Genomic DNA, 22,880 nt, shown 5'->3' with positions numbered 1-22,880 from the left:
TGCAATTTATTAAATACTTGGTATTAGAATATTAACCTGGTTAATTGTTTAATATTGATTCTATGATTTATTACATCTATATTCTATGATTATTATATTTAATCTTTATTATTATTAATGTTCATTCTCATATACTAAATGAAATAAAGTTTCAATATTTAAATGTTTTTTCTCAGAAAACGTTAACTGCATATTAGAAACTTATACATGTGTTGTTATCAGTTGAAGATATTAATGTCACAAACTTCACATAAATTTGACTAACTGATACAAGTTGGCAAATTTATTTTTTAAATCAACTTGCATTAAAGGAACTATAAAACTATAAAACTATAAAACTGCTAAAATATATGGCTAATAATGTTATTGTTATTTTATTGAAGTTATGAAGCTGAAAAAGGAATAATTTCATGAAATGACAAAATTAGTTTCATATTAATTTTAAATTTCTTTCATTTTTTTGAAATAAAATGTTTATCGAATTCTGACAAAACATTTTTAAATAAAGTCAGCAAAACACTAATGAATTTATTTAGAATTATTTAACCTCATTAAAAACAGTAATGAGATGAAATAATTCTAAATAAACAATAAGTAGTTTAAAATTTTTCACTTGAAAAGCATGGAAAAGTTGCTTCATCAATATAACAGTAAATTATTTTCTAAAATGGATTAGTTGAAAGATTTACTCCATTAGGCTTCTTTAAATTATGCTGGAAATGATACAAATATAATTATAGGAATAATGGTAATATAACAGTTAGATTATATTTTGAATATTTACTCTACATGTATGCATAAAATTTTCATCTTTATACATTTCCAAAATTAAAATAAATGTAATATTAATATAACAAAATTTTCTGTATATGATTAAATAAATCAGTTAGTTAAAAAAAAAAATACATGTAAAATTTATAACATAATCTACATAAATAAGTGTAACTTTACGGTTAAGACAAAATATCTATTAAAAATAATAATAATAATAGTAAAATTAAAATAAAAAAATTTACACCTTTAGAATTAGGAAAATTCAAGTAAAAATAATTTAATACTGAAATTTAAAAGTAACTATTTAACAGGACCAAATATTTATAATGACTTCATATAAAAGTTACATAATTAAACTAAAGAATTTTGCATCTTTATAATAATCATGTGAAAGTAAAATATGAAATCAATAAACACGGTTTTTTATGTACAAAAACAATTTTTTTTTATTAAAAAAATAAATAAATATATGTATCTAAAATATAAATTTTTCACACTTAAAATTTTAGATTAAGTATACAATAAATATATTTTAAAGTATAAATAAGAATTTTCTAAAACAATGATATCAGAACTGCAGAGATTTTTTTTATTAACATATGATTATAAAAATAAATTACATTGTAAAATTGTTCCTACATCAGTAAATATTTACATTGATCAAAAATTATTTGTTGAATAATTAACATTCTAGCCAAGTAAGTGTAACCAATAAAATTATTTTTTTTAAATAAAGAGAACAAAAAAAGCATCCAGTGTAGTGTATGTAGGATATGACTGATATGAAGTAACTAATAACTTAGCATTATAAAATAACTTAATATTTACTTATTTGTTTTAAAAGAATGTAAAGATAATTTAATATAGGTTATACAGGAAGTTTCTATTTTAACTCATCAATAAACAAATAAAATGTATAGCTTTTTAAAAGGGCATATTTTGAATGTAGTTTGTCCTGCGAAAAATGATTTTAATTATATCAAATTCAATTTGTTACAATTAAACATTACACAAATTTTGATGATGCTGCTAAAAATGATCAGGTCAATTTATAAATATCTTTACAATGGTATTCAAAAAATATAAGTAATAGATAGAAATTTAATTTAAAAAAACTTCTTCAAAAAACATTTATCTTGTACCAGCTATTTGATTGGTTTGTGAATTTTAATCTAAAAAAATGAACTAATTGTATTAGGCTGTTTAACATTTTTTTTTTTGTATTTGCATTTTAGTAGAATTAGAAAGTCTGTTTTATCTAATGGGTACTTCAACCAATAGATTTATTGTATAGAGTAGTGTGTCATATACTAGAAATCTCTCAAGAATTGCCTGTAATTTTTGAGAGGTTTGGGATATTTTTAATCAGGAAGCAGCACATGACTGATTGATAATTTTGCATTGGATCAGTTTAAAATACTTTTTTAATAGTTTTTTCTTTTTTTCACTGAAATCAGAATTAGAAATAATAAATTGAATCTATAGCAAATCAAAATGGATGTAAGGACATTAATAAAAATTACATTAAAAAGAATATCAAAAAATTTTAATTGATTCCATTAACAAAAATAAAAAAAGTAAATCTAGGAGGTAAATTACAACTATAATGATAAAAACACAAATGGAATAGCTAATGGCTACAACAGTGAAAATTATAGTAAATCTTTTAGCCCAGTAAATGGTTAAGTAAAATATTTGAATCACTGTAAAATTGCATTCAAGGATAAATTTAATAATGGTGGCATAGATAAATAAAATCATTTCTAATGATAAAATGTGATTGCTTGAAAGCATACATAAATAAAAAATACTTTTTTCAGAAGTTACTGGTCACCACATTACACACAAAAATACAATAAAAGTTGAAAAATAATTAAGAAATATAAATAAATAATAATAATAATCTTGAATATATAGAAAGATATTACATTTATATTTATAAATGTACCAGAAAAAAATTCCATAATGTTGTGTGTGTGTGTGTGTGTGTGTGTGTTAAATATTCATTTTTAGAGTGAATTTTTTTTAATAGCGATAATATTTCTATGACAAAAAACTGTGCTAAGTATTAGTTATAATTTTATGTGCTGATAAACTCTCAAGCAATATGATGGATTAACTTTAATTATTTTTAGTCTAATGCAAAATCTATTACAGCTTTCAGTAATCCAAAGAATTTGAAAGGCAGTAATATGTCATTCTCAATATAATCATAGGCTCTCAAGTATCAGTATAAACATAGAATCTCAATTTCTCCCAGACAGAAAATAAAACTTAGCATTATCTGTTTTTTACCATCGGAAACAAATTCCATTAACTATTCTTGATAATAGATAGTATTGACTGAAGTAGCCATTCTAAGTTTTATTTTTAATACTATGCTACTATTCCCTGGTGACTGTACTGAGTATGAGTCAGAAAAAATCATCAGAGAGAGAGCCCGAGTATGAGCATGTGAGCGTGCATGCGCACACACACACTCACACAAAAGATACATATCTGGATGAAATTATACTGTGGATGCTTTCTATTATATAGAAAGTGAGTCATTTTTGTAAATTATATAATTTTTTTAATCATCCATTCTATTTTAAGAATTTAAGAACATTACTTCCTTCTTGTGAAATTATATTAATTTTCTATTTCTATTTCAAACCAAGTGTAGCTTGTAAAACAACTCAACTAGCTAAAAAGTGAATTGCAAAAGATTAAAAATCAACCAATAAATCATTAAGGAAGTAAAACATCAGTTAACAAGAGATAAATTTTACAAATTGAAAAACATGACTCCCAGAAAAAAAACATTGCTCTTTATACAGTACAATTACTAATATAGGATAATTAAAGAGTGTGTGGGTGACAATTTTGTATGTAGTATAATTATTTTTCAATTTTTAAAAATTTATTTAATTTAATTATATGTATTATATTATATTTTTTATTTTATTTAATTTATTTTTATATATATCCTATACACTCCTGGTAATGTACAGATTCTAATTTGGAGTCATACATTGAAATTGGTTCAGCAGTTGAGCTGCTACGGTGAACAAACATACACACGTATTTCATACATTTCTGAGTATATCAGTTAATTTTGTGTTTGGTTTGCTTCCATTGTGATTTTGTATTATATTAGCAAATACCGTGTTTGAATTTGAAAATCATAAGATTGGTTGCGAAGATAAAAGAACATTTCTGAATAACTGTGATCTGTTAGATCGAGAGTGTACCTGATGTGTGCAAAGGTTAGCCTTCAACCTACTAACAATATGCTGTCTCAATTTTGAAAACTGGATGATTGTTTATAGCACCCCAGAGGCACCTTGTTTGTTACCTGTTGATTAGTCTAGCCTCGCATAAGGTGCTTGCCTCACCTCACCATTCTAGCCTCACACACAGTCCCCACAGGAAGCCCATCGTAATTATTAAACAGACATTTTTTTAATTTATTTAATATTATTTTACTTTTTTAATGTAAATTGAATTTTATTATTTTTGTAATATTATTCATTCAGTTCAAAACCAGCTCACACAACGATAGAGGCTCACTTTTAACTGTTCATTAATAATTCAATTCATTAAAGTTTGTGCTTCAATCACCAAATCTCCCTTAGTACATGTAGTATGTGTATACACACACACACACACACACACACACACACCAATACAGCCTTTGACACTCCTGTTAATATAAGGATTTCAACACTGTGTCATACATCTAAATTAGTTCAGCTGTTACGATGAGACATACAAACTAAATACATTACACTGCTTTTTGGGCAGTCATGTAAAAATGTTAAATCTACATTTTTTTCTATTTTTATATACAATTGCTGAAATATGCATTTTTTCCAGCAGTAAATGAGTTGTGGAAGTTTCAGTTCAGCTCCCATGACAATATTTTGACTATTTCTTTCAATTGTTCTTTTGTAAAATGCATACTTCTGAAATATTCCTTGCCTTACTTTTCAAACATGTGGAAGTCAGAGGGAATGAGGTCAAAGCAAGCTACATGGAAAATGAGTGTTTTTTGGACTGGTATTATTTCAAAAGAAAGGCAGAGGTTTCTGTGAAATGCAGGTGTGCACTATCTTGTTGTTGAATGATTGTGTATAACAGTTTGTATGGATGATACTGACAAAGATTTGAGAGTTTCCTTATAACAATCATTGCTGATATTGTTCCTTACTTAACAAGAATAAATTCTGCATGAAATTTTATTGTGAATTGTTGATGAAACTGATCTTCTGACAATGACTCATCAAATGCGCATGATCAATATTAAAAAACTATAAATCCCAAATTTCAAGTCAACAGAACTCATTCTTAATGTCTGACATCTAATCAGTATATGTTTATATTCATGAATTTCAAGAGATTTTATCTCCCTAGCTCGCAAAATACTGATTACAGAATGTACCTCAACATAAACTAAAAAGAGAAACTTTTACCAGTGTGTTTTCATTCTGAATTGAAAACTTACATTTAGATTGACAAGATATTAACTGATTTAGTAGGAATCACATTACGCTCAAAAAATATTTATTTGTAGTGGCAAATTTGAAATGGATATTACTTTTTAACACCCCTCTTACCTAAGACTTACATATGTAAAATAGTATTTATTTTTACATTTATTCATTACTACTATTTGTAAAACAGTATTAAGCTTGATGTAAATTGTTTTGCAAGAAATAAAATTGTTCATTCATTCATATCTTAACTGCTCAAAATGGGCATGTTAAGATATGAAGTCTTCAGTCTTCTTGTTAATAGTTATATACAGAAGTTATAATAATTATTATATTTGTTTTTTTAAACTTTCTTCTTCAATATTATTATATTTATTTTTAGTAAAAGAATTTGTTATATTGCATTACTTAATTTACAATGTTACAAAAAAAAAACAAAATAGAAAACCGTGTTAACCTAACCTCTAAATTAACATAATGAGCTAAATATGGGTTATATAAGAATTTAAGGGCAAAAATTGGATCTAGCTATTGAGAGAACTTTTCCTATTGTCAATGAACAAGAGATGCCTTTGTCTGTATCACAAAGAACAAATTGTTAAACATACCCGTTATTCTAAGAAAAGAATCCCTTTCAGTTCCTTCTAGATTCTTCTTTAATTTCTCTTTCGTTCTTCTTAACGGGAAGAAACCTGTTAAAATGGTCCATTTTACTGGTCCTATTACAGTATCAATAAAATGACAAAAATGTTTAGAAAGAAAAGACTCAATATATGGTTAAAAGACTCAATATATGGTTATACGAGAAAAAGAATGCGTATGAACATAAGGAATAATGGAAGTAAAGTTTAAAGGAAACAGCAGACAAGTTATATTCAAAGATACAGATTGAGTAAATAAATGTAAGAGGAAAAATATCTGTAATTAGAACTCAGTAGGAGATGAGAATAAAAAATATGAATAAGAGTTAAGAAGAAAAACAAAATTGGTTAAACAATTAAATCAAATCAATTAAAAATAAAATCAGAAAATGTACAAAATAAAAGTGATTTTAATTAAATAAAACTGAATTTAAATAAAACAAATTCTCTATCACTGTCTTTTATTACAGATTGTTTGCATATCTGCGGATTGCAATTGTTGTAGATCTGAAATCAACCGTACGAAGAAAATGGAAAACTTTTTAACAACTTATAGGGAAAACTTTGTTTATCCATATTATGTTCCACTTTTACTCAAGTAAGTCCTTAGAAATATCAATAAACATCTAAATATTAATTTATAAGCAATTTCAAAAAGAGGAATGTGTATAATTTAATTTAAAGATTTTTTTATGTACGTTAATTAAATAGGTGATTTCTTTTATTTTTTAGAGAGAACTCCTTAGATTAGATTGTAAATTTTTTCTAATAAACTTAAGTGTAAGAGTTTTTTATATAAAAAAAATATGTGGTCTTTTTTATTTATGTTATACATTCTTTTCTGTCATTATCATCACTGCTTAAGTTGATACAGCAGTGGATTATACAATAATGATGCACAGCCTTATGTCATTTTGATACTGAAAGCAGGTGTAACAAAGAGATTTATTGCAAGCGTTGTGGTTAGAAAAATTATACACATTACCAAATTCTAACTTCATTGGTAGTGTCTTTACATAATTTCTTTCTTTTTTATTTTTATAAAGGTGTCTGTTCCATTTTTTGTGAATACGATTTTTCATCCTATTTTTCATAGGGATGGTATTTTTATGAGATGGTTTTTTTTTAATTTTAGGTAGAAGTAAGACCAAAAAATGTTAATGTTAAATAAAGTAAACTTTTAAAATAAGATAACTTATACAAAAGTAAAAAATAATTTTTTCATATTCTATTTAAATTTCAACTCGTGTATAATGCATGATTACAAGTCTAATCCTCAATTTGTTGTTAACTTCAGTAATTGAATCTTAAAAAATACAAAAAAGTATTATTTTATAAATACTAATACTTTTTATCTTAGATGTTAAAAATAAAGAAAAAAAATTATACACTCCAGAATTTAATTACTATAATAAATAAATAAATATATATATATAAAGTATCTCTCAAAATTTTGCAATTAGTTACAAATTTCACACTTGTAATAATAATGTGTGGTCAAACTTAAAAATTATGCAGAGTTAAATACTGTAGTTCTTTATTTTACACAGGGAGGGTTAGATACCAGTAAAATTCCATGTAAATGATATAAATTAAAACATTAACCAAATACAAAATTTGGTTACGACCTGTTTGCTAAAAACTGTCCTTGGTCTGCATACACCATTTTACTTTATTATTTTTCTTTCCTCAAGATTAGGCAGAGATTGAAATAATACTTTTAAAAAAAAAATAATTTATAATATTAAATACAAGAGAAGCATTCATTTTTGCTAATATTTCAGAAAATCTTTGTTACCATTGTTTGTTTAGAAAATCACATTGTTTTCCATCAATTATAAAACTTTCTTTGTTAAATTCAACATTTATTTTCCATGAGCTACTCATTTTCTCTTGTTAATCACAAAAACGTGATCTTGGAAACTGTTTTCCTAATTCAGCTAGTCTTTCATAATACAGGTTTAATGTATGTAAAGTTTCTGTTCTATTATTACCCTATAAATGGTAGTTCCATTACCAAATGTCTGTTGAAAATTATTTCAACAGTCATTTAATGTTCTAGACTCTAATTTTTCTACTGTTTAATGTTCATAGTGTTATCAGAAATTACCATTTTTTTTACCACTCATGTAATATTAGTTTTTTTTATCATTTTCATTCAATCAATCAACATCATCACAAAAATGAAATATATTGTTCAAAACAGCATTGGCAAACATTATTGTTCTGGCAATATTAATACAAAATTATACTAACTCTTGCTACACTACACTATAGCAAACGTTTTCTGCATAATTCTCCTAATTACTGTATCTTTACGTTTAAAATAAAAATAATTATAAGATGATAATGTCTAATATAATATATAAATATATATAAGATAGACAAGCAATTAGATTTCTTGGAAGGACCAATGAATAATATAATTTACAATAACATAAAGAAATAATGATTAAAAAAACAACTGACCAATATAATTAGACCTCTTCTGAAAATTGAACTGAATTTAAAAAACCTTTTACTGGTCTGGTTGTTTTAACAGTTCCTGTAAGTTTAGCGATTCTACGAAACTTATAAAATGTGTGAAAGACAACAATATACATAGAAAACTAAAGTTATTTTGATTTAACTGAAAATTAAATTGCAGTCGTAAAATGATGTTAAAACTTTACTTATAAATTTCATATAAATTGTGTTAATACACTTTAACATTCATTATTTAAATGAATAAATACATTTAAATAAATTGTGTTTAATAAATATATGTACAGTTTTACTACATATACACTTAATAAAAATTAATATTATTATTTATTTTTGTTAAGGATTTTACTAACCTTAAATATTATTTAAATAAAATTTCGATGCTTTCTGATTAAACGGAGGCCACCTGTTTTCAGACGGAAGAATGATGTTTTTAAAAAACTTAAACATGTACACACAGTATAGGCTTTTATTTATATCATATAAAGTTATCGAAAAATTACTAACTACTTTTATGCTTGAACAGTCCCAAAACCTGACGAAGACGCCGAGGAGCTAGTTGAATACGTTGCCACCGGCCGCCACATGTATTCTGCCAGATACGAATCTAACTAGTGGCGAGCTGTGCCCTTGTGTTTTTGTTCCACCATTTTGCCGACCACCACGATAAGCGCCAATCTATTAAGAAAAGTATTTTCTTCAGCATAGCAAACGAACCCCCATCTTACTTAACCTAACCTCAACATAACAATCGCAGCACGCTGTGTGAGGATGGCCACCGTTTAACCATTAAGTACCAAAATTTCTTATCCAAAATACTTAATATTGAAAATTAAACACTTTGTTATTTACAATAATGTAAATAATCTTCATATTATTTATATCATTCTCATGCCAATAATTCAAATGTCAAATCTTATTTATGTTTAGAGCAACTCAACCTCCTGAAGTGACAAAACCAAAAGGTGTATTTGAACCAATATCTCGATCTGAATACTGTGATTGCGGTATGCACTCATTTGATCCCGTTAATAAGAGAGTAAAAGAGTTAATAAAAAAAGAAGAAGCCCTTTTGAGACAGTTTGAAAAAATTAGAAAAGAAGTAACGTAAAATTAATCTCAAATAAATATTTATGTAAATTGAATTTTTTTTTGTTTTCAGATGATTGATGAAATGAAATTCTTTTGGCTAATAAAAAATAACATTGTAAATTTTAAATATTTTAATGATATTAGTATTCCTTTGTTAGTCCTCCTTTGTTTATATTTGTACATTTTTAAGACTAATGATACACATTTATGATAATTTAAAAAAAGGTGTTACATAGTGGATGTTAATAAAAAATTAATTCAATTTTCCCCTCTGTCTCGGTACAGTGTTAAAAAATTTAAAGAGTGAACATAAAAATAAAGTCAAAATAAAATTTTGATTGTTAGCCAACACCAAATTTTTTATCGTGTAGAAAACTATAATAAAATCAATTAATGACGAAAAAAAGCGATGAATAAAATCAATGAAGGCTCCTTGCCTAATTAAAAATCACAATGAATTGTACACAGAAGTCTATATAACAGTTTTTTCTTTTTACTGAAATAAATTTGTTGATGGTAGGATTGTTATGCAATCTTATTATCAGTTGGTTCTGGCATCTGCAACAAGTACTTGATATACACAAAATGGCAGTGCTCTACACAATCTTCATAGAAAAACAAAACAAAACTTGAATGATGTTGATTGTTAGTATCAAATGATTGAGGTGTTCATGAGTTAGTCTTCTTTGGAAATTAAAAATATAAGTGAACAAATAATTTATTACCATTGAAATTATATTACTTTAATGTTTGAGAGGCATGAACTTATTGATAATATATACAAAGAAGATTACTACGTGAAATAAAAATGATAAATATGTAGCAAAAGAGAAAGGACAAAAAAAAATTTAATTATAACAGAAAAAATATGTGCAAAATATTTAAATCGTTTGTGCTTCATGTTTCACTGTAATTACAGCACCAGTAATTGTACTGTAATCACAAGGGGAATAACTATAAATTTTCATTCGTTAACATAACTTACACACATATGTTTGTCACTGATACCACTGTACTATATACTAGTACAGTATGCCGTATTACTGTACTATTAAGACAGTATAGTACTGTCAATATACTATACTGATAGTACTGAATGCCGTATTACATGATTATTTATAGAAGCAGCCATTTGGAACAACTGTTATTTTGAGTAGTAGAGTGCAGAGGTCATGTCACAACAACCAGTCAGAATGACATTATTTTGACACATATTTTGCGCTAATTTAGCCAATTAGTCTTGTTTGGGAGTCCAACAGCTTATTTTATAAAGAGTGTACTAGCAAGACCAGACTAATGAAGAACTAATTCTCAGATCAGGTTTGTCCTTCCCCTCGCTGATCAAACAGAAACTAACTTGGCTAAAGCAGTTATGTCATAAATGAACTATATACTACTATCTCCTAACATAGAGTGTATTTAAGGCTAAAATCTTCTTTCTTTTTCTGTTTAGCCTCTAGAATCACTGTAAGGTATTACTTCAGAGGATGAATGAGGATAATATGTATGAATGTAAATGAAGTGTAGTCTTGTGCAGTCTCAGGTCGACCATTCCTGAGATGTATAGTTAATGGAAACCCAACCATCTTCTAAAGCTAGAATCTAAGACTACATAAAGTGCAGTATAAACCAAGATTGGTCCTACCACCAAAATGCCTTGTAGAAAATGGACTAGAAAGGAACTTCACTGGAGTATGATGAAAAAAGTATAATAACCTGCAGGAACCATTTCAATAATGAATTTGAAAATTATCGATGACCTAGAAAGATGATCAATTTTTCATAGATCAACACAATCTTTTGTTTTATCCATTTCATAGTTATGAAAACTTAAAAACTAGATAAGATCATATCCACTTTCTGCAGTACTTGAAATGAATGATTATATTGATTTTTTATTAATCATAAGTAACTTATTTGTTATTTATTAATAATATAAATTTATAAGTTTATAAAACAATTAATTATGATTTGTACCGAGTAAATTGGTTTATAGAAAGTATCAACACCTAAAATTAAATTCTAATTTACAATTTGAACAAGATGTACATAAAATAACATAGTTAATGAAACTTGTATGAGTATATTATCTGAAAAATTAAATAAGTGTTAGTATGCAGTACTCTAATAATATAATTTGTGTTGCATTTAAAAAAAAATGAACCAAAGTCCTTCTTTTTAAATGGTATACCAGCACAAGCAGTTAATTAACATGCAATTAATGAGATAATTGGTGGTAATGAAATACAAAGTTTAACCAGAAAGACAATCATGTTACTTTTTGTATAACAGTTTATTTATCTACTAATTTATTAAATGTATCATTCATTTTATATAAATATTATATAAAATATTATTTTATAATTTTTTTTATAAAATTTTATATTTTATTTTATATTTGTATTATATGTATTATAAAAGAACAAGCAATAATTTATCATATGTAGTGGTTCTGGAGGAAAGAGAAATAAAATGGGAACTGATTCTAGAGTTTGAAATAAGGGAAAAAGTTCATACAAAGATACGTATGTCCGAAAACGCTTTTTATGTACGACAAAAAGATTTAATTCGATAAAGCTTTTTATCGAGTTCTGGCAAGCGAAAAATTTCGCCCGAATTTTAGTTTCCTAGGTAAAATGATTTTAAACTGAAATTTTTAAGGTGTTATATAAGGGGATAACTTTTGGTCTGAAAAATCGATTAATACAGGTCCCAGAAGTGTACCTCCGGTGGTTTTGATGATATCTGACGTAAAACAGAAAAATTCGGTGATAAACACATTTTCTTAGGTTTGAGATAGAGTAACTTTGTTAAATGACTAATAAATGCGTAATTTTTATTATCAAAATTTGTAGGGAATTTAATTCTGAGAAAATTGATGTAATAAAATCTATAATAAAAAACAGAAAAGAAAATGTATAAATAAAACAAAGCAGAACAAAAGTTAACGGAAAAATATAATGTAATGTAATGTAACTAATGTTTACAAATTCGTAACATTTTTCTTTTAATTTTTCCTCTGCTTTGTTTTTACTAATAAAATTTAATTTTTTCCCCGATTTTTATTGAATTCATCAATTTTTTAGAATTAAATTCTATACAAATTTTGATAATAAAATTTACGGACTTATTAATCATTTAAGAAAGTTACTGTACCTCAAATTTAGATTTGAGGTGTTCGTCACCGAATATTTTTTATTTAGACCATTAAATTTACCTCTTGTATAACGCCTTGAAAATTTCAGTATGAGCTCATTCACCGGGGGAAATTTTTCGCTAACCGTAACTCGATAAAAAAGCGTTTTCGGAGATACGTGTATTTGTATGAATTTTTTCCTTATTTCAAGCTCAAGAATTTTAGTTCCTCATTATTTCCCATTAATCCTGAATCACTGTATATATTATATTTTAGAGAACAAGACTTGATATTGAGATGCTTGAACATTCATGTGGCAGTGATGATGAAAAAATGAAAACTCTTTATGAATTAAATTACGGCAACAGAGGTAATTTCTTACTTTTTTAGAACCACTTATTTTCATATTCTTCTTAAAACTTTGGGTAGATTTAAGAATGCGTAGAATGATATGTTTGGGTTTATTAACGCAAACAAGCTTTTTTCTGGGAGAAAAATATGGAAAAAAATACATATATAATCCATAAATTTTCATACTCTTGTAATAAAGTTTTTTAAATGTTACATTTATTTTTACTAATTATCGTCAAATTACTTATTTATATACCGCAAAATAAAAATAAATAATAGTTTAAAAAATAAAAGGAGGTGAGACCAGGGATTAGTAGAAGAAGGTATACTTACTCTACATTTTTACATACTCTACATTATATACTTACTCTACATACCAATTTTTCCTTGTCATTTACGTGTTTTAAAACGATCACAACAATTCGCTTCCCTGAACAGATCCAATGGTTTTTTTTTACATAACTTTATCCGTTCCATACACAAACAACCGCTTTGTAACCTGCATTTTCCACGAGACTCTGGAATGAACTATTGACTAAGTAATTAGTTTCGTCCTTCAGTATCAACCGAAAGTTATGAAAATGTCGCAGTTACTCGGCTTTTTCCGATCCTTTGGTGTAGACTGTAATGAATTGTGAATATAACGTTTTCATCGTTTTTTCGCTAAACACAGTCTTCCCGTAATCTCAGTCGATGTAATAATAATTTCTCTCTAACCACGTCGCCATTCGTCTATATTTTGAATTCAACTTGGACTTTGGATACGGTGTACGAAAATGAAGAGCCGTATAGAAAGATTCACCGACCACAGCGATTTCTTTTACGATGAACTCAATGTTTTTGCCGAGAAAACTGTGATAGTCGGTAAACTTTTCCAAGTTAATTGCTAAACCGCGTGTTTGTAGTGGGGATACCCCCTCCAATTTTCAAAGACATTAGAATTCATTAAAATCATCAGAGGTATTTTTTTGCGGGGTGCTGCTTTTCGGCGGTGCCAGTGTTCGTTTCTCATCTTCTTGTTAAAATCTAAAAATTTCGTGCATGTTCATTTTACATAACCTTTCTCACTATTCTCGTAAGCAGAGTGTACGTGAGGATGGTATCGTGAATAATGAGGCAGTACGCCGCCGTATTGGGTGGTTTATTGGTTTTTTTTAATATCGATACGCCGTTTACGGTTCCCATTTTAAGCGATTAGATCAATGGTACATTGATTGTAATAGATTTTTTCAAACAGAACTAATCGCTTAAAACGGATGTACCATCCGTTTGAAATCTTTTTAAACTGTAAGCGGGGTACTTTCGCTTCTACGAAGAGATAAAAAAAATATCATTCATTATGGTTTAAATCCTAACTTTTGTATGCGACACTTTAATTCCGTTGATTTCGTATCGTATCTCCTCAAATAACGGAACCACGTTGTGTATCGTCCGCTTTTTTATCACCGGTCTTGGTGATAATTTTTATGCGGTAATGGAAAGCGTACAGTAGATAAGTGTGTTATTCAAACTGTACGATTTAGTTACCCCAACCTAACACTTTCACTAACATCCAACATATCGCCGCTATTGGCACTATGATTCACCGTAATTTACGAAGGAAAAATACATTCTGCGATGTTAACGGCCTGGTGTACGATCGTCAACTGACCAGTGCTTAAATGCATACCGTACTGCTGTTGTATATTAACCCTATCTTCCACCCTATGTCTTAGTGCGCAGCGTATTCCCCGTAAGGGAAGTTGCACCCGTAGTGCGCAGCTGCACTATGGGGATTGGAATGGCGCATGGATTTGTGTGTGGGTATTTCGTGGGAAGTGCTGACTGGGCGTGCGTGGTTGTGTCAGGCTTTATATAAAAAATAATTCGGTTGAGAATCCAAGATGGTGGAAATTGAGGTTTTATTATCACGATTTTTTAACGATTTATGCAGAAGAAATTTCCCGTAGACGGAACGGCAGACCACCATTACGGAACGGCCATAAAACACCTTAATATTTTTTTATGTTCTATCCATTTGGATCAAAGTCAATATTTAATTTTATGACAGTTGGGATGATTTTTTTTAACACGAGGGTAGAGAAACTGACAATTTTATAATAGGGAAAGGAATCTCTTTTTGATAAGACAAGAATCTAGTAGATATGATCATATTTAACTGTCAAAATTATATTTCAGGATTTCCAATAGTTTCATATCAAGCTATTCAACCTCAAACTGAAGATAATACTCCATTACCAATAAAAGCTATACGGACTGAATTAGGAGATGGGTATAGAGATCCATCAGCATTTAGAAGTTCCTGTATTATAAGACCAACAATTGGACCTCCAAGAGAAATTGATATTACTGCTGGTGAGATTTTAAAATTAACTTTAGTTATAAGAAAAGTTATTTCAGTTTCAGTCATTATTTTTATTGCTTTTGAATAGTAAATTTTCAAATCAACAAACCAATTTTAATTTTAAGAAGAAAGAAACTAACAATAACTTTTTCCCTCAGGTATAAGTTATCCAAGCCTCAGTTTTGCCCAGGCTTAACATCAACTGAAAGGTAGAATTAGAGTTCAATTGAGCATTTGGGCTGACAACTTTGTTTTCCAAGCATTATGTAAAGTTAAGCATAAGTTTCATTAGAATATGGCATATGTAATTTCTTTAGAGCAAAATAGGTGAAGTCATCTAAAATTAACAATGCTACTTGGAGAGGAAATAGAACCCTAATTATTATTTATTTTTTTTAATGAAAAAATAAGTATAATATATACATACAAAATTCTAAACTATTTAAAAAAAAAATATTTTATGTGTAAGAATATTTTGCAATTCTATCATTTTTGAAATAGAACTTTGTCTATTGTAAAAATTTATCTGATTTCAAATGAAAACATTATTTTAATAAGCTTAGAGAATAAGAAATTATTTTCTAGAATTTAGAATAAAATTAGTATAAATCTTTCATAATATTAAAAAAAAAAAAAAAAAAAACGTTCATGGTAGTTGATATTTATTTTCAACTTATCCATTCTGTATTAAAACCACATAACTGGAAGTAAGGTTAGTTTTAATCTGAATTCTCTCAACTCTTAGACCCCAACTGGATGTTAATCTGTCATCCTTGGAGTGATGGAAAATTATATTGTTAATGATTATGTAAAATAGTAACTGAAATAGCTGAATAATAAATGGAAAGTTGTATTCATTATTACAAATAAATACAATTTTACAAATAAATAAGCACCTCTATTTTCTAAAAATGAGAGCAATAAAGTTAATCATTACAGTAATAAACATTAAAAAATAAAAATAATTATGATAATTTAGGTATCAAATTTGTGGTAGTTTCTGAACTAAAATAATTTTTTGAGTGTTTTACACAAAAATTGTTTATAAAAAAATTACGGTTGCGTAATTAATTTAGCAAAAACTATTCATTCATTTAAATGTTTGTTACTGTATTTGTATAATCGTAGTTTAATAATAAAACTGTCATATTTTGGTCAAATTTGGTTAATAATTCCATCTAAAAAAATGATTATTTTCCAAATAAAGTTTTTTTTTCTTTAATGTTTAACAAGAATTTTACAATCTCAATAAAATAATATTTCTAATATAGTATAATCTGATTGATGAGTTTAATAAATAAATCGTTAAAACATTTTTATTTTCAGAACCACAGCTCAAACATTATTGGACTTTTGGTAGAACTGAATATCAGGATACTATCAGTAAAATGGGGTATGTTAATATATTATGTAACCAACAGTTTAGAGAGCCTTTACCTTCATCTAGAAGAAGAGCTAATGATTCATGCCTGTAGTAAAAAATGTATGCATTACACATAACATATGAATTATATGATAATTATTGTGTTTGAAGTCAATGTAAAAAATTCTGTCTTTATATTAGTGTTTCCAAAGATATAAATAAACAATCTTTCTTTATGAAAAACAAAATAAAGAAATTCAATTTTTTTTATTATGCCATTTTTCCTATTTTAGTACAATGTAGAATTTTTAGAGGTTAATGGAAAAGGCTTTTCTGGGCACATTTAGAAAAGTGATATTGAAAAATTTCTATATTTGTGATTCTGTTCCTCAACTCATTTTATAATTTGTGATTGGTATCTGAAAATGATGAAACATAAATTGTTTAAGATTAAAAAGATAATTTTCCAACTACTCCAAAATAGTTGGAATAGTTTGGTAAGAAAAACCAATTAGTTTTACTAAAGAAATCGCAAAACAATTCAAAATTTTCCCCTCTGAAATTAACTTTAAAGTGAATATTTCCCAAAAAGATTTGTAAGCTATAGTAACATGGTTCTCTAAAATACATTTATGTTTAATTTTATTAAATGTTTACAGCTCTCAAAAAACCAAGAAAACAAAAGATTCTGCTAAGGCCAACCAATGGTAAAAATTGCATAAATTATAATTGGTTGATAGTGTTCTAGAAGTTTCTGAAACAATACATCCCTGTTTATACAACACAGCACTGTTTAAATGTGTCAGATGTTTGCTAAGGTGTCAGTTGAATGAGCTATTCAAGCCATTCATAATAATTGTTTAAATCTGTGTCATGAACAAACTGTACTATCCAACAGCTATGTACAGGTATCAACTATAATCTGAGGGCATGGGGGGCCCCTACAAGCATGCAGGAATCGCCTTGGCGCAGTGAGGCTGTGGACACTCCATTCCTGGTGCCTGAGCATGTTACCCTAATCACTGAAGCAACGACTGATGGACTGATGAAGTATGTGTATGTGCATGCATGGCAAGTGCATGTGTGGTTAATGGGCACCTCTTTCGAGAGTGCTTTTGTGCTTGGTATTTCTTTTCCACAAGAGGTCTTGCGATGTTTGTGTCTGTTTATTGGCGTGGTCTGTACCCATGTGTATGAGCATGTGGTGTGTGTTCATGGAGGTCTCATTTGCCTGTTGGGAGTGTTTGTGCTTGGTTGGAAATGTGTTCAACATCCTTTTGTGATGTGCTGTGTTTTGTGATGCACGTGATGGTATTGGCTTTGATGTTTCTTTGTGGTGACCATTGTGTGTGTATGTGTGTGTGTGTGTGGGGGGGGGCGTTAACCCCTCTAAAGTAATGCTTTACTAGCCGTTTCAGGGGGGTGGGTTGCCAGGGGTGGAGGTTTAGTTGATAGTGCACAGGTATACGTACGTACTTAACATCTTGCAGAACCTTTGGCGAGCCTGACACTGCTTAGGCGCCTGTAAATGGGGTTCTTAAAAAAATGTCGTCAACTATAATGAAGATATCTGACTCCATGGAATGACTTAGTTTAAAGCAAGCACTGCATTTAGATAAAGGATAACTTCAAATTCAATCTGTACATGCAGCAGTTTAAACCTGATGGAACCTGAAAGCAGTTAAACTTGCAGAAAATTTAGTAGTTGAGGTTAAACAATAAGATAGGCAAAATAGGCATCAGTACATTTCCTGAGAGTTTACTAGTAGATATTTGTTACCTGATGATGTGGACTTAGACAAATTAAAATCCAACTTGTCATCTCATGTAATTCTTTATTGAGCATACCAATAAGCAAGCAATTATACCACAACAACAGACATTATCAAGTAAGGGACAAGATATAGACTCTTTGAGATTGCTTGTCTCATATTTAATATATCATATGATATATAATTAAATTAAAAGAACTAAATAAAAGACTGAATAATGAATGAACTAGTAAACAAAGTATTTTATTTCTTACTTGATTTTTTGGTAATTTTTTTCTAATATTTTTTGTAATTTGTTCTAAATTAAATTCTGATATTGTAAGTTGATTTTCATTATTATTTTAATAATTTTTTTAATTGAATTGTGTGCTTGTTTTTCTTTGTTTTAATTTAACCCTACTCCATTATCTAAATAAAGGTAAATTCATAATCTTTTTTCAAATTTTATAATTTAATTTTAAATCAAAAATATATTATGGCAGATGGGGTAGTTATATTTCAATAATGTTTAGTTAAAATTTTTTTTTGTATCAAAGACGCATTATTTATTTTAGTATTTGGCATATGAGGTTACAGTAGTATATTAGGCAGCTAATCAGCTTTTACCAGAGTTCCTGATTACAACCAAAAGGTCAAATTTTAAATTTCAAGTAAGCCCTAAATTTGTTAAATTGTACCTTGACCATGGGACACTTTCCAATAGGGCATGGGGTATATTTCAGTAAATAATAACTTATTTTACTTCAAAGAACAAAAATGTTTAAGAACTTTATTATTTCTTTCCTGCAAACTCTACAAGTATACAAAACAATTTATTTGTATTGCAAATCATGATTCTCAAAGTCTACATTTTCTTCAAATTCTGATCTCGTAGAAATCAAAAGTTGTTCTAAATCTTCACATTCATCTTGTAACAGTACTTCTCCACTCTCATTACCAGAAGATTCATCAAATGAAACTTTCTTTACTGGATTACATTTAATTTTTTTGCCTATTTCCTCAGAATTAATTTTCTTTACAACTAGATTTGATTTTTTCTAATCTTTTCAGGGTATAGTGTTCATTTTAATTTTTTCTGGAGTTCAGAATTGCTTTGGAAAAAGGCCAGACATCTTCAAGTGTTAGATTTCCTTTACATTTAGGGTTACTTGTTCCATAAATTAGTTTTTCAGGTGCACAACTCAATAAGTCTGCAGCAGGGGTTTCATTGCTTGTTGTAGGATAATTTTCAGTTGTATAGCTTGCTACACAACTGAAAATTACCCTACTGATGGATTCTGTTGTAGAATATGGTTTATGAATAAATGCAGTATTAGATTTAATATTAAATGCTTCAAAATCTTCATCAGTAAAAATTAAATGAGAAAGCAACCAAACACCAGTTGCTTTAAAAGGATTAGTAATATTTTTCACTGTAAATGAAGAAATGTAAGCCACGTTTGTTAATGCAGCCAGATTGTGAATAACATTTTTCCAGGATTTGATACTAGCTAGTCGTTTTGTGTTACTTTCAGTTTTGATTTAAATTGCCCTGTTATTCCAATATTCAAGGACTGGAGGCGGTGAATACAATGAGCAGGACACGTTACTAATACTGTACCATTGTCCCTAGTAAACAATATAGCATCAAGAGTGCAATGGCTTTTGTGGTTATCCATTAGCAGTAAAATCATGTTTTTTTTTTGAACACCTTGTTTGCTTTACTCTAGAACCGGTAAAAATAGAGGGCCAATCATCGATCCACTTTTGGGGCTGTTTACTAAGCCTTAACTTACCTCAGGTGCTCCAAACAGCCGGAAATCAGGGAATTTCGCCCTAGGAATTACAAATACTGGAGAACTGTATTTCCAACAACATTGACAATCAAATCAACACAGTGTTATCATTGTTCCTTGTTCCCCAGATAAAACCTGATGAGTTCCTAACTTAGAACCACTTTTGGAGTTGAAGTACCATTGATACTCCTATCACATAAGTTGTATGTACAATCCCCAGTGAAATCATTTGAGTGAGTAGCTCTTTCATAATTGTCAAAAAATTCTGCAACATTTGCTTTACTAAAAGCTGTGGCTCTTAACCTGGTATTTTCTGGCTTTTGATATGAGGTGAAAACTTGCCTTGGAGCCACAGTAATTTGATGTGATATCCACTGTTGGGTTATCATGAAGATCAACTCCTTTACTTTTTTTAATCTGTAAATTAAAGCAGAGTAGTGCATTTCATATAAGTCTGCAGCTCTTCTAATGGACATGCCATCTTTAACTGCGTTTATGGTCTTGACAATCAAGGCTTCTTTATACAACTTCTCAACATGTTGCCTGAATCTGAAAGTAAATTAATTAAATTAGTAGTGATTAATTAAATTAGTACTTCCAGAGGTTTTTTTAAATCAGCTCCATATGCAGCCATTAAGGTTAAAGTAGTACAAGGAATTTCTAGTTGTTAATAGTATTGGTAGATGCAGAAATTCTTAATTTGATGATTAAATCTAACTCACCTCAGTAGATGGAAAGTAAGAATAATTGATGAAACAGAATTCTGTTTTAACTTCACAGGACACAAAACAGAAATCATTACATAACAAAGCACATATGATGGGAAATGGAGCAAACTTATTGCCAGCTGTAGTTCCATTATGAAACTTGACTGACCATTGACTGGCCAATCAAATAACAGTTCCTGTGGTAGGAAATTTGAAATTCTAACTGTTGAAATGTGCCCCCTCTTGAATTTTTGTTTGTTTATTTAGAACAAGTTTAGAAATTAATATAATATCTTATAATTTTCAATCATATGTAGACTTTTGCTATTGCCAATGCTGCATGTTATAACGCAAAGTTTTGCTTTGCTTATAGTTTTATTTAAAATAACATGTATTTAAAACCGTACTTTTACATTCAAGAAAATAAAAATCATTTAGGTAATTGTTACAAGTACAGTAAATAACATGTTGTAATTATATTTTATTAAAGAAGTAAAAAAATTTTTTTATTATTCTTTATGAAAAAAAAAAATCCAATCTTTGTATCAATGTACTCGTATATAACCTAATTACAGCAAAGGCTTTTAATAAATAGTATTTAATTCATCCTAATTCAAGTAAATATTCATTATGTACTCTATGTAACTACCATAACTTATGTACTTTTTATTATTATTTATTGTCATTGGCATCATGATTAGCAAAATTATGCTCAGAATTCATTTCATTGAGAAAGGCAACAATAATGTACTTCTCATTATCTCTAGTAATCTTGGCACAGTAACAATCATTTGATTTATTACTTTCAGTGAAAATGACTATGAACATTTTCAGGGAATTTGCCATCTTCAGAGCTATTATCTTAATGAGGCACAAGATTTACATCGAATTCAGATGAAAATTTTGGATCCATAAATGTTTCTTCTCCCTCTATGAATCAGGAGACCTTGCCGACGATGAGGGGGCTTGAGTGCTCAGTGATAAAGAGTAGTTGGACCAAAGTTGTATGCATATCGGAGAGGTATCTGTTGAGAGCCAGACGAAGGAATGATTCCTGAAAGAGGGCAGCAGCTCTTTCAGTTGTTGTTAAGAGTGTAGATCAGGTGAACTTAAACAACCATATCAACATCACTCAATGTTCTGAGTATTGTGCAGCTGAAAGCAATGGAAAACTACAACTGATTTTTTTCCAAGAAAGTGTCACTCTGCATTTTCATGTAACAAAGAAGGAGGCGCCTTCCTTGGTAAAATGCTAGAGGTAAACTAGTTCCCTGTTCGTATCTCCAGGTGCTGACTACTAAGGAAGGGGTCACCAGAAAATTAAAAAGTAACATTCTACAAGTCAGAGCTTGTAATGTTAAAAGTCTAAAAAAGGTTGGTATGTTAGAAAATTTAAAAAGGAAAATAGGTAGATAGATGTAGTAGGAATTAGTGAGGTTCGATGGGAAGAGGAAAATGCCTTTTGGTCAGGTGATTTTAGAAAAATTAACTCAGCATCAAATAAAGGGCAAGCAAGAGTAGGTTTCGTAATGAACAAGAAGATTAGGGAAGAGAGTAGAGTATTTCAAAAAGCTTAGTGATAGAATTATTGTAGTAAGGATAAAATCAAAACTTAAGCCAACAACAATTGTTAACGTCTATATGCTTACAAGTGCCCATGATGATAATGATGAGGTAGAGTGTGTATACGAAGAAATTGAGGAAGCTGTTAAACACATAAAAGGAGATGAAAATGTAATATTACTTGGAGATTAGAATGCAAACATTGGAAAAGACATGAAAGGAAATATTGTGGGTGAATACGGGTTGGGCAAGTAAAATGAAAGAGGGGACTGAATTATTTTGCATGAAGTATAACTAGTAATTGCCAACATTCAGTTTAAAAATCATAGAAGAATATACACATGGAAAAGGCCAGGTGATACTGCAAGATATCAAATAGATTATATCATGGGTAAGTAAAGAT

At 28.6% G+C, this 22,880-nt stretch overlaps 1 protein-coding gene across 1 annotated transcript; it reads left to right on the top strand.

The window, feature by feature from the left end:
* Positions 1 to 6,420: 6,420 nt before the first annotated feature.
* On the top strand, positions 6,421 to 19,591 carry LOC142319893 (uncharacterized). Its single transcript, XM_075357565.1, has 6 exons — positions 6,421 to 6,488; positions 9,305 to 9,476; positions 12,879 to 12,972; positions 15,132 to 15,308; positions 16,624 to 16,768; positions 19,519 to 19,591. Exons 1-6 carry the CDS (start codon positions 6,421 to 6,423, stop codon positions 19,589 to 19,591), a joined length of 729 nt encoding a protein of 242 aa, XP_075213680.1.
* Positions 19,592 to 22,880: the final 3,289 nt, after the last annotated feature.

The sequence above is a fragment of the Lycorma delicatula genome, chromosome 2, assembly GCF_047948215.1.
Source record: "Lycorma delicatula isolate Av1 chromosome 2, ASM4794821v1, whole genome shotgun sequence".
Taxonomy (NCBI): Eukaryota; Metazoa; Arthropoda; class Insecta; order Hemiptera; family Fulgoridae; genus Lycorma; species Lycorma delicatula.
The sequence above is the reverse complement of the archived record's forward strand: the minus strand, read 5'-3'. Positions and strand labels throughout refer to the sequence as shown.

Excerpts from the sequence above, each read along its gene's own strand:
- LOC142319893 (XM_075357565.1), top strand. The coding sequence starts at position 6,421 with ATGGAAAACTTTTTAACAACTTATAGGGAAAACTTTGTTTATCCATAT. Across the intron at positions 9,477-12,878 it reads TTGAAAAAATTAGAAAAGAA|AGAACAAGACTTGATATTGA; the intron begins GTAACGTAAAAT and ends ATTATATTTTAG. Across the intron at positions 12,973-15,131 it reads ATTAAATTACGGCAACAGAG|GATTTCCAATAGTTTCATAT; the intron begins GTAATTTCTTAC and ends ATTATATTTCAG.